Source organism: Cebus imitator, unplaced genomic scaffold, assembly GCF_001604975.1.
Source record: "Cebus imitator isolate Cc_AM_T3 unplaced genomic scaffold, Cebus_imitator-1.0 Scaffold117, whole genome shotgun sequence".
Classification (NCBI taxonomy): Eukaryota; Metazoa; Chordata; class Mammalia; order Primates; family Cebidae; genus Cebus; species Cebus imitator.
The window spans coordinates 5,540,488-5,557,680 of record NW_016107432.1 but is presented as its reverse complement, the minus strand read 5'-3'; the positions used below and the strand labels follow the sequence as shown (position 1 = coordinate 5,557,680).

Here is a 17,193-nt window from a genome sequence, read left to right as displayed (position 1 = left end):
ATGGACACTGGGGAGGCTGAGGGAGGGGAGGAAGGAGGATGTGAGAATCTGGTTCATGGACACTGGGGAGGCTGAGGGAGAGGGGGAAGGAGGATGTGAGAAATGGGTTAATGGGTACAGTGTACAGTACATTATTTGGGTGATGGATACCCTGAAAGCCCTGATGTGACCACTATGCAATCTATGAATATAAATTTACACAGATTTTTTCCAAAGCTGTGTTTCAAAACACTGAAAGTCTGGTTCATCAGTTTTGAACAACATGGAATATATAGCAGTTTATATTAATAAAAGACTTGGTATTGTATTATAAAACAATTCATGTTAGAGAGCTGTTAATCCTAAGAGATAATACAAACAGTATCCTTCATATTTTAGCTGTTTATTACAGTTTTAAGAGTGCATTTATATCATGCTTTCATTCTACCTCTTCGATAATTCTGATACTTATTTCCACTTGATAAATGGGAAAGGTTTTGTTGCCCCGAAACAGCACAACGAGCTGACAGTAGTCCAGGAACACACCCTACACTGGCAGGCTCTCTGCCCCTTCCATCGCTCTAGTGCACCACCTTTCAGCTCAGCAAGGGTGGTTCTTTTAGGCTGCAGTTCTACAGCTTTTTTTAAAAAAAAAATCTACTTCAGTCATAAAGATGTAGCCTTTATAAGGTGAAATAAAGAGCTATAATGATAACATTGACTTCTTTCAAATTAAAAACAAATAATTTTAAAATCATCAAATATTTAGAAAGTAAGCACTACATTCCCAAGTAAACCATTAGTCAAAGAAGAAATCACAACAGAAATCAGAAAAGATTTTGAACTAAATAATAAAAGCACAAAGTATCAAAACACAGAGGATGCAGTTAAGACTGTGTTTAGAATGAAACATGCAGCCTTAAATGCATGTGTAAGGAAAAAAAAGGCTGAAAAAAAACAATTATCTAAGTGTGCACTTCAAGACATTGAAATAATTACAGCAAATTAGCCAAAAAAAAAAAAAAAAAAAAAAAAAAAAAAAAAAAAAAAAAAAAAAAAAAAAAAAAAAAAAAAAAAAAAAAAAACCAGAAGTAAAATAATAAAGAAAATAACTTCATAAAATAGGAAACAATCAATCATGCTACAAGAAAAAAACATTTTCCCCAGAAAAAAATTTTTTGAGAGAACTAATAAAATTGATAAACCTCTGGCAAGCCCCATGAAGAAGAAAAGGCGGCAAAGGGCATGCTGACTTCCAGTTAGCATACAGAAGAGCACGCAAGACCATCACTCCCACCCTGACAAATAAAACAAGTGGGTACACTAAAAAACAGTCCTAGTACATCTGAACCCTTCTGAGCGATGAAGACACAAAAAACCTCAATGAACTAAACCCTAAAAGTGAAGGGTCCTTCGTAGGAAGACAGTGACCCACAGGCCCCCTTGTAACTGACAGCATGGTGGGTAAAGGGGGACCCACCATACATGGGACGGGAGAAGCCAGCCAAGTTCTTACCATGTGGGCTGGTATACCTGTTTACAACATGGCACCCCAGTGACAGAACGGGTCCACAGTCACTGCCAACTCTCTCCAGGGTCTCAAGGCTTCCAAGAGGCTCAGGCTTCCAAGAGTAAAGAACATCCACAGCTGGAGACAGAGCAGAGCACAGAGGGATTTCTCCCAAGGCACAAAAAGCCAGAGGCAAGGCTGCAGAGAAAAGAGACCACCTCAGCAAGCCAAAAAGCTGGCTGAGCTGGTTTAGAAAGCTGGCGCTTGTCTGTAGCACACAGAAGAGATCTTCAGATTTTCACCATGGGTCTTGGGTCCCAAGCCAAGCCATGCCATGCCGATAGGAAACTCCTGATCCAACACGTCAACGGTTCACAAGGCAGTAGTGGAGTGAGCCAGGGTGAAGCTGCAACCGGGCAGGCCCTCCCACCTGCAGGTGAGCCAGGCACAGGCTGCACGGGGAGCAGGCAAGGAGGGGGGGCAGCCCTTCTCTGGGGAAACAGGACTCTCTTCAGTCTACTGTTCTTCAGAATGCGTGAAATGTCCTGGAAACTCCTGAGACAAATTCAACAGAGGCAGCCCAAGAGGTGGCCGGATATTCGAATGACCAAAGATGTTAAAATAACCACAATAAAAATGCCAAAAGAGCTAATATAAAGACCGGTGACAAAGAGATGGGGGATTTCAGCAGAGATGGAAACTATTTCAAAAAGAAAGAAACAAATGCTAGAAGTGAAAAATGGCTCTCTGAAAAGGTGACTTCATCAGGTGGACTGAAGAGCCCACAGGAGAGGAGACGACCCGTAAGCCCGAGGACAGGTAAACAGAAGTAGCCACCCAAGCTGAACCACAGAAGGAGTGAAGGAAATCAGAACAGGGTGTCAACACACCTACAGATGCAACTTCAAAAGGAGAGGAGAGGCTGGGCGCAGTGGCTCACACCTGTAATCCCAGCATTTTGGGAGGCCCAGGCGGGCAGATCACCTCAGGTCAGGAGTTCGAGACCAGCCTGACCAACATGGTGAAACCCCATCTCTACTAAAAATACAAAATTAGCCAAGTGTGGTGGTGCATGCCTGTAATCCCAGCTACTCGGGAGGCTGAGGCAGGAGAATTGCTTGAACGCAGGAGGGGGATGTTGCAGTGAGCTGAGATCGTGCCATTGCACTCCAGCCTGGGCAACAAGAGTGAAATCCGTCTCAAAAAGAAAAAGGAGAGGAGAGAAAAAAGTGAGGCAGAAAAGATATGTGAAGAGAAAAGCAACCCACAGAACAAAGAAGCACAACCAACCCCGAGAAAAAAACCCACACCACCACACCAAGACCCTTCACAGTCCACTGCTGAAAAACAGATGTGCAGAACAAATCTTAAGAGGCGGCGGCGGGGAGAGGACATGCCACACTAGAGGACCAATGGACACAAAGGACAGGTGTTGTCTCATCCGAGAGAGGGAGAAATGAAGACCCTTCCAGACAGCTAAGGCTGCAAGAGTTGACTTCCAGAAGATCTGCTGTACAAAAAAAAAAAAAAAGTTTTTTTAAAATTTGGTTTTAACAACTTCTCTGGGGTAAAAGGAAATGAAATTGAATGAACGCCCAACTCTTAAGGAGAAAATGAAGGGCACCTGAAGGTGAATTCACCTGGGTGAATATTAAAGACATGGCTTAAAACGTGTGTGTCCACAGGAGTTAGGTTCTGCAAAGGATCATACACACAGTAAATGTACTGTGATTCTCCCTTGAGAACTCTGGAAAAGCCACTATGGTACTTGATGGCACATAAAGCCATTCTGTGTTCACCCAGGGCTGCCTGACACCACAAGATGTCCCAGAACCCCCTACAGTGTCACCACCATGCCCCCTGGCTGGCTACGTGAGCTTGGGATACACCAGCACCAGGACTCTGGTACATCCTGGTGAGAAAAGGGAAGCAGTGTTTTCAATTGTCCACCTGATTTCCTTCAGGCGTCTTTCCTATAAGCTGCTCAAGATGGTTGTCTTAGGGTGTTTTAGTTTATTTTGAAATAGGAGAGAGATTATTCACCACGTTGTTTCTTCTTTCAGCGGACACAGGAAGATTCTGACTCTCAGCCTCCCCCCAGTTTGGCCAAAGGAGAGCGGTGATGTAAGTCCAGTTCTTGCCCCTGAAAACATCCTGCCGTCTGTCATCAGCTGCCGAGCCTGTTTTCCACGGGTGTGTGCAGAGCGTGCTGAGATACAGAGGTGGTGGCAGAGGAACAGCAGCTTATACTTACGTACATGTTCATGACCTCTTTCCACTATCCTCAACACTGCGTCTTAGCATCTCACCCTTACAACAGCTCTACAAAGCAGACTCCATGACCATGCCTCCCTTTACAGAGGAAACAGAGGCACTGAGAAGTCACATAGCTTGTCCAAGACACACAGTGTCTAACAGCTGGGGCTCAGGTCACAGTCCCAAGAGTCTGACTCCAGTGTGTGCTCCACCTATACTGTCTGATAGGGTTTAGCTGTGACCCCACCCAAATCTCACCTTGAATTGTAGTTCTCATGATCTGCATGTCTCATGGGAGGGACCCAGTGGGAGGTCATTGAATCATGGGGGCGGTTACCTTCATCCTGTTCTCCTGACAGTGACTGAGCTCTCAGGAGATCTAACGATTTTTATAAGGGGCTTTTCCTACTTCGATCGGCACTTCTCTCCTGCTGCCATGTGAAGAAGGATGTGTTTGCTTCCCCTTCTGCCATGATTGTAAGTTTTCTGAGGCCTCCCTGGCCATGTGGAACTGTGAGTCAATGAAACCTCTTTCCTCTATAAATTACCCAGTCTTGGGCATTTCTTCATAGCAGCATGAAAAGATGAATACCCTATCTCTCAACACAATACTAGCTCACAAGTCCTTTTTCTGACTATGTTATAGTACATTAAACTTAAGAAGAATTATAAAAATCAAGTAAAACGTAACTCAAAGTGGCTATGGAATGGCATTTACCCTAACTGCCTGTCTAACTACAAAAAGACTTATTTTCTCTGACATCCTACCGCTTCCCTGAGGCCTCCTCTTAAAAGGAAATGGGCAGGCTGAGCAAGGGTAGTGATGACCAAACCTGGCTTTGCCTCAGTCATCTGGGAACTCCTTAAAATAGATGTGTAAGCAAAGAACACAGACAAAAAAAGGACATAAACACAGTTCACAGAAATATTAACACAACTGTAGCTCTTAAACCCTATTAAAAAGACTCAATGTAATTCATAATCAGAGGAGTGTAGATGTAAACCAGACTGAGATACCATCCTTCCCCATCAGACTAGCAAAAACTCACAAGCCGGCTAACACATTCTATTGGCAAGGCTGCAGAAAGAAAAGGCACTCTGATATATTGTTGGTGGGAGGAAAAATTGGTAAACCTTCCAGAAGAATGCCTTAGCTATAAATCAAAATTATAATACGAACGCCTATAACGTCCATGGAAGTGATCGCTCTTTCTGAGAATTCAGCCTACACACTGAAGTGTGAGATGATATGAGCATAAGGCTATCTAGTGCAGAATTATCTGTCATATCAAAAAGCTGAAAGCAACCCAATGTCCATAAATGGGAGACAGACTATTTTATTTTGAAGGATGGTCTATTCATAAAATAAAATGTCACAGCCTGTAACAAAGAAAGAGGAAGTACCTCTATTCCCTAAATTGCAAAAATCTCCAAGATACTTTGTTTAGGCAAAAAGAAAAAAAGTCCCAAATGTTGCATCCTTTCTATTGGTGGTGGGAGGGGTGGGGCAGATGAAATCTGTATTGCTCTTTGCTTGCCTATGTGCAAGGAAACTCCGAAAGAATACGTACAAAATAGGACTCTCCTCCACCGCTGGGAGAAGGAGAATTGTACGAATAACCTTGGAAGACAATCTGGCAGAATCTAGTGATGCTCAAGGTGTGCACATACTAAATACAGCAATTCCAATGGCACACGTGCGTCCCAGAGAAGGCACGAAAAGTAAGGCCGTGGGGCACGTGCTGGAAGATCTCACAGCAACTCAGCCTGCAGTAGCAACAGCCCATGAGCACACAAAGTGGCCATCAGAAGCAGAACGATTCTGAGGGAAAAAAAAAAACAACAGCTGCAGAGTACGTGGAGTTTGAAGGGTACGTGGAATTTACATAGAAATTCTAAAATGTGAATAAAGTATCATTTATCATGAATGGGTGTATATACATGTAAGTGAAAGTTCTTTTATTTTTGAATCTTTAGAGACAGGTTCTCATTCTGTCACCCAGCCTGGAGTACAGTGGCCCAGTCATAGCTCACTGTAACCTCAACTCCTGGGGCTCAAGCGACCCTCCTGCCTCAGCCTTCCAAGCAGCTGGGACTACAGGCTGTGCCACCATGCTCGGCTCATTTTTTAATGTTTTATAGAGATGGCATCTTGCTATTTTTCCCAGGCTGGTCTTGAACTCCTGACCTCAAGTGGTCCTCCTACCTTGCCCTCCCAAAGCACTGTGATTACAGAAGTGAAGGCATTTTTTTAAAAGCATACCAAGATAATAATAAAGACCAAATACAGATAAAAGTCGCCTTCGGGAAGGGAGAGAGACTTAAATAGGGGAGGCATGTTTCAATTCAATCTGTAGCATTTTAGACCTTAAAAGGATATAAAAATGATACAAAGTAAAACGGGGAAAAAAGATTCTTAAGTCCCTAATGAATCTGAATTACTGGGAATCTACGTTTTGTAAATCTCTGTGTTTCTGGTAAGGCAGTAGCTCTAATGACAGTATCTGGAAGAAACTACACTAGCCCATCTCAGGTCTCTGCTGGTCTACAGTAATTAAAATTCTGTAACAGCTTGAAACTAGTTTTGTCATCTAATTTCCTTTCTAATCAAGACTTCTTAGGTGTCTGTACCATTACATGCAATGGAAGTAACACCAGACAGGACAAGTAGAGTAACTGAACAATTTAAACTCTTTAGAAAAGATACTTTCCCCTGTATTATTTACTTTCCTTTTAAGAAAAATCAGCAAATGCTAAAAAAAAAATTCTTGCAATCAACTTCCGTTCATAAATAGAGTCATCATTCTATAATTAGCTAAGTGCCTCTGATCTGTAAGTAGCTCCCATCTGGTGAAACGCAATATAAGATGATTTCACCCCATCAGCATCTGACATCTTGAGAAAGTTTTGTTTTTACTGGTCTGTCTGTCGGCTCTACGCCCTCTCCCAGTGGCACTCTAGATGACTTCATGTCACATCAGCACCAGCAAGAAGGGAGCTGCTCGTCAGGGTGCAGGGAACACTTCACTCACTCTAAGGACAGAGGAGAAAAAGAAAAAAGCTGAAGTGTCAGAGTGGCCTTTCTTGGTTTTACACTAAGGAACAGCTAAGCAGGGAATGCAGAAGAATGGGAACAGGTGACCAAAAACATGGGATCGCGTGAAGAAAACAGAATCATACAGAAAGCTTCACTTCATTCCATAATTGTCATTCCCTCCTTACAGAAGAGGTGGCTCTATGGTGACAGAAATGTGGAATAAAAGGGGCAACAGAAACAGTTAGATGGCCCAACACAATGAGAATGAAATGTGACGCCAGAAAAATCTGACGTGGACTCCCTGCTCGATCACGTATTGATCATGGGAGCACTTCGCCCACCTGAGACACAGGCTGTCAGCTGACAAATGAAACTACACATGCCTGTGTTGAGGATTAAGAGACAATGATGGCAGAAAAGTCCCTTGTGAGTGTAAAGGGCTTTAGTGAAACTGGTAACGGTGGTGGCCGATGAACAACATTAAAGTTCCATGCTGGGAAGGCTAAGTAAACTCAACAGTAGAAACTCCTGATCACAGGTCTTCCAGAAGGATCATCCAGAGGGGAAGAAAGCTCTCAATATCCCACATGATACAGATGTGGGAAGAGCCACAGCCACTGCCAACAAAATGAAACAGATAGCATCTGTGTGCCCTGAGCAGCCGCAGACGGTGGCGGGAGCCACTGCTCTAGTCGTAGGGTCTGAACCATATGCCTTCCTGCGGATGACAGCAGAAGAGACTGAAGATTTGATGGAGACCTGTGTGGCTTAAGGCCCGCCGCTATGAAGGGTTTGGCCAGGTGTCCCACTCCTGAGCTGGTTTCTTACAACAGGTACTTGCTGGCAACGACGGACTAGGTGGTTTGGGCCAATCTTCCTGATGATGACGATGAGAAAAGCAAGATAAACATCATTCTTCACAGAACTAGAAAAAACAATCCTAAAATTGACATGGAACCAAAAAAAAGCCCGCATACCCACAGCAAGACCAAGCAAAAAGAACAAACAGAAGAAGGCATCACATGACCTGATTCCAAACAATTCTATAAGGCCACGGTCACCCAGGGAGCATGGTACTGGCATAAAAACAGGCACATCCAATGGAACAGAACAGAGAACCCAGAAATAAACCCAAATGCTTACAACCAGCTTCCCCACTTTATGTTTTGTTTGCTTTGTTGACCTTCAGCAAAAACATAAAGTGGGGAAAGGACACCCTATTCAACAAATGGTGCCAGGATAATTGGCTGGCCTCATGTAGGAGAATGAAACTGGACCCTCACCTTTATCCTTGTATAAAAATCAACTCAAGATGGATTAAGGACTTAAACCTAAGACCCAAAACTATAAAAATTCTAGAAGATAACATCAGAAAAACCCTTCTAGACATTGGCTTAGGCAAGGATTTCATGACTAAGAACTCAAAAGCAAATGCAATAAAAACAAAGATAAATGGCTGGGACTTAATTAAAGAGCTTTTGCACAGCAAAGGACCAGTCAGCAGTGTAAACAAATAACCCACAGAGTGAGAGAAAATCTTCACAATCTATACATCTGACAAAGAACTAATATCCAGAATCTACAACAAACTCAAACAAATTAGCAAGAAGAAACCAAACAATCTCATCAAAAGTGAGCAAGGACATGAATAAACAATTCTCAAAATAAGTTATACAAACGGTCAACAAATATATGAAAAAATGCTCAACATCATTAATGACCAGGGAAAGCAAATTAAAACCACAATTCGATACCAACTTATTCCTACAAGAATGACCATAATCAAAAAATAATAGATGTTGGTGTGGATGCAGTACACAGGGAACACCTCTACACTGCTGGAGGGAATGTAAACTAGTACACGCACTATGAAAACAGTGTGGAGATTTCTTTTTTTTTTTTCAGATGAAGTCTCGCTCTGTTGCCCAGGCTGGAGTGCAGTGGCGCGATCTCAGCCAACTGCAACCTCCATCTCCCGGGTTCAAGCAATTCTCCTGCCTCAGTCTCTCAAGTAGCTGGGACTTCAGGCATGTGCCACCATGCCTGGCTAATTTTTTATACTTTTGGTAGAGACAGGGTTTCACCATGTTAGCCAGGATGGTTTCAATCTCCTGACCTTGTGATCTGCCCACCTTGGCCTCCCAAAGTGCTGGGATTACAGGTGTGAACCACCATGCCAAGCCTGGAGATTTCTTAAAGAACTAAAAGTAGAACTACCATTTGATCCAGCAATCCCACAACTGGGTATCTATCCAGAGGAAAAGAAGGCATTATACAAAAAACATACTTGCACACACGGTTATAGCAGCACAATTCACAATTGCAAAAATGTGGAACCAACCCAAATGCCCATCAATCAAAGAGCAGATAAAGAAACTGTGACATAGATATGTGTATATATATACACACACACACAATAGAATACTACTCAGCCATAAAAAGGAATACATTAATGGCCTTCACAGCGACCTGGATGGGATTGGAGACTATTATTCTAAGTGAAGTAATGCAGGAATGGAAAACCAAACATTATATGTTCTCACTCATAAGTGGGAGCTAAGCTATGAGGATGCAAAGGCATAAGAATGACATAATGGACTTTGGGGACTCATAGGAAAGGGTGGGAAGTGGGTGTGCAGCGTATACTGTTCGAGTAATGGATGCACCAAATCTCACAAATCACCACTTAAGAACTTACTCATGTAGCTAAACACCACTGTTTCCCAATAACCTATGGAAATAAAAATTTCTTTTAAAAAAAAAGCAAGATAGAAGACAGGAAGCATCTGCCCAAAAGCACAAAGTAGCTACTATGATAGTGAGCAATTCCTGGGCCAAAATCCAGAAGACGATGGAAATTCAGAAGGGAAGCCTGGTGACTGGGACCACCTTGCCCACTCCAAGGGGGTAGCTGAGGGGCAAGGTGGAACCTCTAATGGCTCAGTGGGAAGAGAGATCCAAGCTGCAGTCCAGGGCAGGCCAAGGACGGGGTCCCTGGCAAAATACTCACAAGCAGGATGGGGACCCCAACAGAATGTAACTGGGAGTTAAGAGCAAAAAAAAAAAAGAAACATAAACCTGCCCTTGAATGGACTGTGGGCTGACTTAAAAGTTACCTAGGTGGCTCTGAGAATCTCAAACCCTGAATTTAAAATAAATGGATTTTGGAGTGCTAACACCCCCGAGCATGTGGGAGAAGCAAGGGGAAATGCTCCTTGGTAGTAGAAAGCATAGTTCTAGGAATCAAATTGTTTCCATAGGAACAACTGGGACCCACGTGAAAAAGAATGAATGAAGTTGGATCCCTACCTCACACTGTATGCCAAAAATTAAAGTGCATCAAATATCTAAATTTAAAAGCTAACACTCAACATCTCAGAATAAAATACAGGTGTAAACCTTCAGGACTCTGGATTAAGTCATCATTTCTTGCATATGACCCAAAAAGCAATAAAAGCAAGGAAGAACTGAAATCTACTCCAATATGGACAGACCTTGAAAACAGGATACCAAGTGAAAGACGCCAGCCATGAAAGGTCATGTACTACAAGAGCCCACTTCTGTGAAATGCTGACAACAGGCAACTCTAGAGACACAAAGCAGATGAGCAGCTGCCTAAGATGGACAGGATGGTGACAAATGGGCAGTGCCTGCTAATGGGTACAGTGTCCTTTGTTTTTGAGACAGGGTCTCACTCCTATCAGCCAGGCTGGAGTATAGTGGCACAGTCACAGCTCACTGCAGCCTTGACCTCCCAGGCTCAAGTGATTCTCCCACCTCAGTCTCCTGAGTAGCCACATGGCCACCATGCCCAGCTGATTTTTTGTATTTTTTAGTAGAGACAGGGTTTCTGCATGTTGTCCAGGCTGGTCTCAAACTCCCAGGCTCAAGGGTGAATTTACAGTATGTAAATTATACTTAATAAAGCTGTAATAAAAAATTATGTCAATAATTTTCCCCAAATATAATGCCCAGCATGAACTTGAAATAACCTGGCACAAAGATGACAAAAATGACATGAACAAGAACAGCACAACAGACAACAGAACCAGGTTCAAATTCCACCAAAAACTACTGTCAAAAAAACCATGCTGATGACATTTATGATGATAAAAGCCAAGCAGACATTTCTAAAAGAAATTTACAACTGCAAAAGTAGTATTTCCAGCTTGAAGAAGCAGCAACTAGAAATTCTAGATACAAGGCAAAACGGACTCTAAAACCAAAACAAATGGATAAGATTAGAAACTCTTGGACTGAAAACTGCTGTCGTGGATAGAACGCATTCCCCCAAATCCATATCCTGAAATCCTGCCCATCAAGATGATGATGTCAGGAGGCAGGACCTTTGGGAGGTGTCCCCATGAATGGGGCTGGTGCCCTTATAAAAGACGGCCCAGAGGCCTGCCTTGTCCCTTGCGCCATGTGAGGACACAGATGGAAGGTGCCATCTGCGAACCAGGAAGCAGGCCCTTGCCAGACACTGGACAGAACAGTGCCATGATCTTGGACTTCCCAGTCTCCAGAACTGTGAGAAACACGTTTGCTGTAAATAAGTCACTCAGTTTATCATATTTCATCAGAGTAGTCCAAGTAGACTAAGACAACTACCATAACCAAAACCCAGTGAACAGGAATAAATTTAATAGCAGATTAGAAGCAGCCAAAAAGAGAAATAATGGGCTGGAAAGTAACAAGAAAAATAAACCAGGCCAAAGAAATAAAAAGAATGGTAGGGCTAGAAACAATGGCTCACACTTGTAATCCCAGCACTTTGGGAGGCCAAGGTGGGCAGATCACTTGAGCTGATGAGTTCAAGACCAGCCTAGGCAACATGGTGAAACGCTGTCTATAAAAAAGATACAAAAATTAGCCAGGCATAGTGGCATGTGCCTGTAATCCAAGCTAACTTGGGAGGCTGAGGTGGGAGGACCGATTGAGCCTGGGAGGCAGAGGTTGCTGCAAACTGAGATCACACCACTGCACTCCAGCCTGGGCAACAGAGGCAAACCTTGTTTCAATAAACAAAGAAAAAAGATTGGTAAATACAAAAAGAGAATAGAAGTAAAATACAGTGAGAAAGTCTAACATATATTTAAATGTAGTCTCAGAGAAGGAGAAATGGGGAAAAGCTGTCCTTTAAGAAAACGGCTGAAAATTTTTTCCAGAACTTAGAAAGATAATATTCCACTGTATTTCAGAAGCCCAGCAAATCCCAAGCAGAATAAATTTTAAAAAGAATCCATACGCAGACACAACAAAGTGACACTGTAGAAAATGAAAGCGAAAGTCGTAGAAGCAGCCTATAGACACAAGCTGCCTTTTAAAGACAAGTGAAAATGACATGGCTTTTTGATTAGCCTCCATGTCATCAGAATATTCAGCTATTAAAGACAAAACTAACTATATGGGTTAATCCATCTTACCTACGCTGGAACAAAATTAAAATTAAAATTAAAATGATCTCAGAAAGGCACGTGGAACTGAACCGGCTGTGAAACATAGCTGACGACCTACCTTCAGCCACTGCTCGGCCTGCTCCTTGCTCTGGACGGCAAGAACAAGCGGGTCCGTGCCCTGCTGAGTAATCTTCAGCTCGTGCTTCTTCTTCTTGCTGTCTTTCGGGATGTACATAATGTTACAACCTTGGAGAGGCAGTTCCATCTGAGGCTGCTGGTCCTTGGAACTTTTATAGCACTGCATTCAACACAACAAATCAATTGATATTATAAGAGAGTTCAAACAGAAACACTGAGGAAGCTCTAGCATCATGAAAATGTGAGCGCGGGCAAGGCATCTGAAGGTCTGCATCTGCAGATGAACAGTTCACATGCACAGTGCTCTTCACACCGACACTTGGCCTCCAAGTGTGAAAAAGTACACCCATTCACTGACTCAGCAAAAGCTTACTGAGCATCTATCCCACGATTCGACAAACACAGAAAGTCCCTACTCTGATAAAGTTTATATTCCAGTGGAGTGTCTTCATTCAAACACATGAATGTATTCACACATATAAAAATACAGGCCAGGCACGATGAATCACGCCTGTAATCCCAACACTTTGGGAGGCCTAGGCAGGTGGATCACCTGAGCCCAGGAGTTCGAGACCAACCTGGGCAACATCGATAAACCCCATCTCTACCAAAAACAAAAAATTAGCCAGGCATAGTGGTGCATTCCTGTAGTCCCAGCTGCTTGGGAGGCTGAGGCAGGAGGATCTCTTGAGCCTGGGAGCCCAAGGCTGCAGTGAGTCATGATTGCTCCACTGCACTCCAGCCTGGGTAACAGAGTAAGACTTTGTCTCAAAAACAAAAAATAAAAAAATAATAAGCCAAGTGTGGTGGCTCATACCTTCAGGCCTAACACTTTGGGAGGCTTACGCAGGAGGGTTGCTTGAGGCTAGGAGTTCAAGATCAGCCTGCACGACCTAGCGAGACTCTGTCTCTACAAAAAATAAAAAATTAGCTGGACACGGTGGCACCCACCTGTAGCACCAACTACTTGGGAGGCTGAAGCAGGACAGTCACTTGAGCCCAGAAATCAAGGTTACAGTGAGCACACTACTGCACTCCAGCCTGGGTGACAGAGAAAGGCTCTGTCTCAAATAAACAAAGCACATACACACACATTTAACATAAATGTTTATTTAAATGTATATATAAAATGCATTTATATTTATGTGAATCATATATAAAATATACTATTAGATTTGTTGCAACTCCACAGCCCTCATGAGAGAGACAATATAATAATTTGGATACTTTAAGATCCTATATTGCTTGGTATCTGCCTATCTCCTCTTTCTGAAAGACATAAATTATTTTAGTAAGAGGATAATATCAATCCATAATGTAGAAAAATGTCCGCCAAGGTCTTTCCAGGTGACTAGAGAATCCAAAACTCAAGCTGCTCCATCTACACAACTGACATCCACTCTAAAGATAGTGATTGGCGGCCAGGCGAGGTGGCTCATGCCTGTAATCCCGGCACTGTGGGAGGCCGAGCCCGGCGGATTACCTGAGGTCAGGAGTTGGAGACCAGCCTGATCAACATGGTGAAACCCCGTCTCTATTTCAAAAAAAAAAAAAAAGATTTTGATTGCTCAGGTAAGAACTGAGGCTTACCTTAAATGGTTCTTGCTTCATCTTTATCTATAAAACTAACAATCGAATCCTTGCCCAAAGCTTCCCCTGCCCCCATTTGTTGACCTGTATTACCTGGGGCCAAAGCACACCTCCTAACAGTCCAAGAGGGCAGATCTGGGTCCCAGATCTGTGACTCATTTATCAGTGTCCTAAGGTGTTTCTTAAATTTCCTGAGTGTTTCCTCATTTGCAAATGTGTTTTGCAGTTATTGTTATTATTATTTTATTGAATTAAGTCATTAGCAACAATAACATCTGCTACCAAGTGCTGAGTGTCCACGTCACATGAGGCATTTCACGCACCTCCATCAGCATGGTTGCTCATGCTGCAGATTATGACACCGAGGTGCAGCTGGTTAAGCAACCTGCCTGAAGTCAGGCAGCCTGAAAAGTGGCAGACCCAGACTCCAGCTGCAACTGCGCATGTCCAGAACCTGCATCTTGACTCTAAACATTCACTGACGAAGGAAGGAAGGAAGGAATAGCTCTTTTCAGAAGTGATTTCTAGAGTCCTTTCCTGTTTTTTTGTTTTTGTTTTCAGATGGAGTCTTGCTCTGTTGCCAAGGCTGCAGTGCAATGGCGCGATCTCAGCTCACTGCAACCTCCGCCTCCCAGGTTCAAGTGATTCCTCTGCCTCAGCCTCCCAAGTAGCTGGGACTACAGACAGGAGCCACCGTGCCCAGCTAATTTTTGTATTTTTAGTAGAGATGGGGTTTCACCATCTTGGCCAGGCTGGTGTCAAACTCCTGACCTCGTGATCCACCCACCCTGAACTCTCAAAGTGCTGGATTACGGGCTGAGCCACCGCACCCGGCCTTTCTGTTTTGCTGTTCTAAATCCAGGACTTTGAAGTATACAGATAAGAAATATATCCCCTCCTTTTTAAAAATCCAACTGATCTTAAAAGGAAGAAAAAAATACCTCAACTAACCTCAGATTTTTATGAATGTTTACCATTTCAGATGTTTTGCTTTTAAGTTTAGCATTTCGGATTTTTTGCATTTTGAGCAAATATAAAGAAGAAAAAATACCTCAATTAACCTCAGATTTTTATGAATGTTTACCATTTCAGATTTTTTGCATTTTGAATAAGTATAAAAAGGCAACTAATTGTACAATGGAAGGAATCAGAAAGGGAATTTTATTTTTGACTAAATCATGTAAACTTTTTTAATCAGCATATAGTAACTGCACATATTTATGGGGTACAGAGTGATGTTTTGATACATAAAATGTATAGTGATCAGATCAGAGTGATTAGCATACCCACCATCTCAAACACTTATCATTTCAGAAAGGGAACTTTATAACAATTCTTCCTTAAGTTAAATGCCTCACAAGAGAGATGCTATCAGCACTAGGACAGGCTGCCACTTGGCAGTCCTAGCCGGCTGGATTTCCCGGACGCTGCCTTTGAAGCAGACAGCAGCAGGCAGAAGGTTTATGAATGGCGTCCATCCCGAAGAGAACACTAGGAGTAAGGAGAGGGAGGAGCAGGGCGGGCAAAGAAGCCTAGTCTGAGTGGCATCAGGGATACCACCATGAGAGCTCTGGGGCTGGAAGGCCCCATCAATGCTGCCCAGTGAGTCTAGGTGTGTACCTGCCCCACACACATTGAATGCAGACCCTGGGGAGGGAGCTCGGCCTTGGGCTCTATGCCGCTCTTCAATGCAGACAGCCCCGAGGTGGGCTCAGCAGCCCTGCCAAGGAAATTCCCCCCTGAGGACTGATGCGGGAATCTGGGAACACCACTGTATCCGCCCCAGAGCTACCTGGGCACAGAAGGAACAAGTTCCAGAAGGAGATACCAAAAAAGCTGTTAATGGCAGTAACCTGTGGGAAGACAGAGTGGGAACATTCAGGGGAAGAACATGGCTTTTTCTTTTCTGTGCTGTTTAAACTTGGAAAGCATTTACTTTCATCACTGTTCATTATTTTTTATGCCAATGGGAATCACCTGAGCCCTGGATCATAGGCCACTTTTGAAAGGAAAGAAGCTTCATAATAAAACTAACTTTGATTCTGCATTTGACCCAAGACAGTGCTTTCTCCTGGTTTTTCAGTGATTTTTTTTTAAATATTCACAACCACTCCAAATAGTAGGCATTATCATTCTGGTTTTGAAGGGGGAAAGCTGGTAGGAGCCCAGATGGGAGAAAAAGCAGGGGAGGCAGAAAGAAGTCTAGGGGCTGAGGGAGCGGAGGGCAGGGCAGAGGGGCCGGGACTCAGAACCTCCAACGGCTCATCCCTGCGCACAGCACCAAGCTTCCCCCACTGGATCTGGAAGCTTCTCTTTTAAATGAAAGTTGATTGTGTACTTTTAAAACATTTATATAATATATCCACATCTTGTAGTCATTATATCAGGCTGTGAATAAGGACCACAGTCATCTTCCTTTTTCATTTTTTAATATTCCCCATGGCATCATTTTTGGCACATGCTAAATCTGGGAGAAATTCAGGCCACACTTGTGGAAAAAATATGTACTGTGTTTTAAAAAACTGAACAAAAACATTAAAAAATATATAATATCCTAAGAACCTAGTTAAAAAAAAAAAAGTTTCCCACAATTCAAAGACAAAACATGCGTTTATAGAAAAAAAAATATATATAGGATAATCCACTCCACTAGAGTGCTCTACAGAAAATAAATTCTCGTCTTCTGTTTTAGTGATGTAATTTTGAGCAATGTTTACCCCAAGGTTAATGTGAAGGAAAAACAAAAGGCAAAAACATACTCTTAAAGTTCCTAATTCCAAACCAAGCACGGTTTCTTAAAAAAGGAAGGTGGAAAAGGAAGGTGGAGAGGGAGGGAGGGAGGGAAGGAGGGAGGGAGGGAGAAAGGGAGGAAGTAGGGAAGGGAGGGAGGGAGGAAGTGGGGGAGGGAGGGAGGGAGGAAGTAGCGAGGGAGGGAGGGAGGAAGGAGGGGTGGATGGGGGGATGCCACACCGTCCTCCAGGGCTGTAGCCTCCCCGCTGGGGCCTCCACTGGAATAACCTCACAGCAAGGTCCATGTTCTCCCCTTCCCTGCTTCTGTTCCTTACTTGTCTTCCTGTTCTGCCTCTCAGATTAAAAAATAATAATAAAGAATTGGCCCCAAGCTTTCCAAAAGAATTTCCTTTCCTGGCCGCTCCCCGTCCCACTTCTATGACCTGGCTTTGAGGAATCCACTGACTCACTACAAATGAGAAAATCCATCTTACAACCTCTGGCAAGTTAAAATCTTGTGCATTTTCTCAGATGCAAACCACAGGCACTGCCTG

General features: G+C 43.2%; 1 protein-coding gene across 2 annotated transcripts in view; it reads right to left on the bottom strand.

The window, feature by feature from the left end:
- The window catches only part of AFAP1 (actin filament associated protein 1), a 169,021-nt gene that overhangs the window by 59,098 nt on the left and 92,730 nt on the right, over positions 1-17,193 (bottom strand). For both annotated transcript variants that reach the window (XM_017539084.2, XM_017539086.2), the window contains exon 6: positions 12,300-12,479. In XM_017539084.2, coding sequence (XP_017394573.1) covers positions 12,300-12,479 — 180 coding nt within the window. The remainder of the gene's footprint in view (positions 1-12,299; positions 12,480-17,193) is intronic.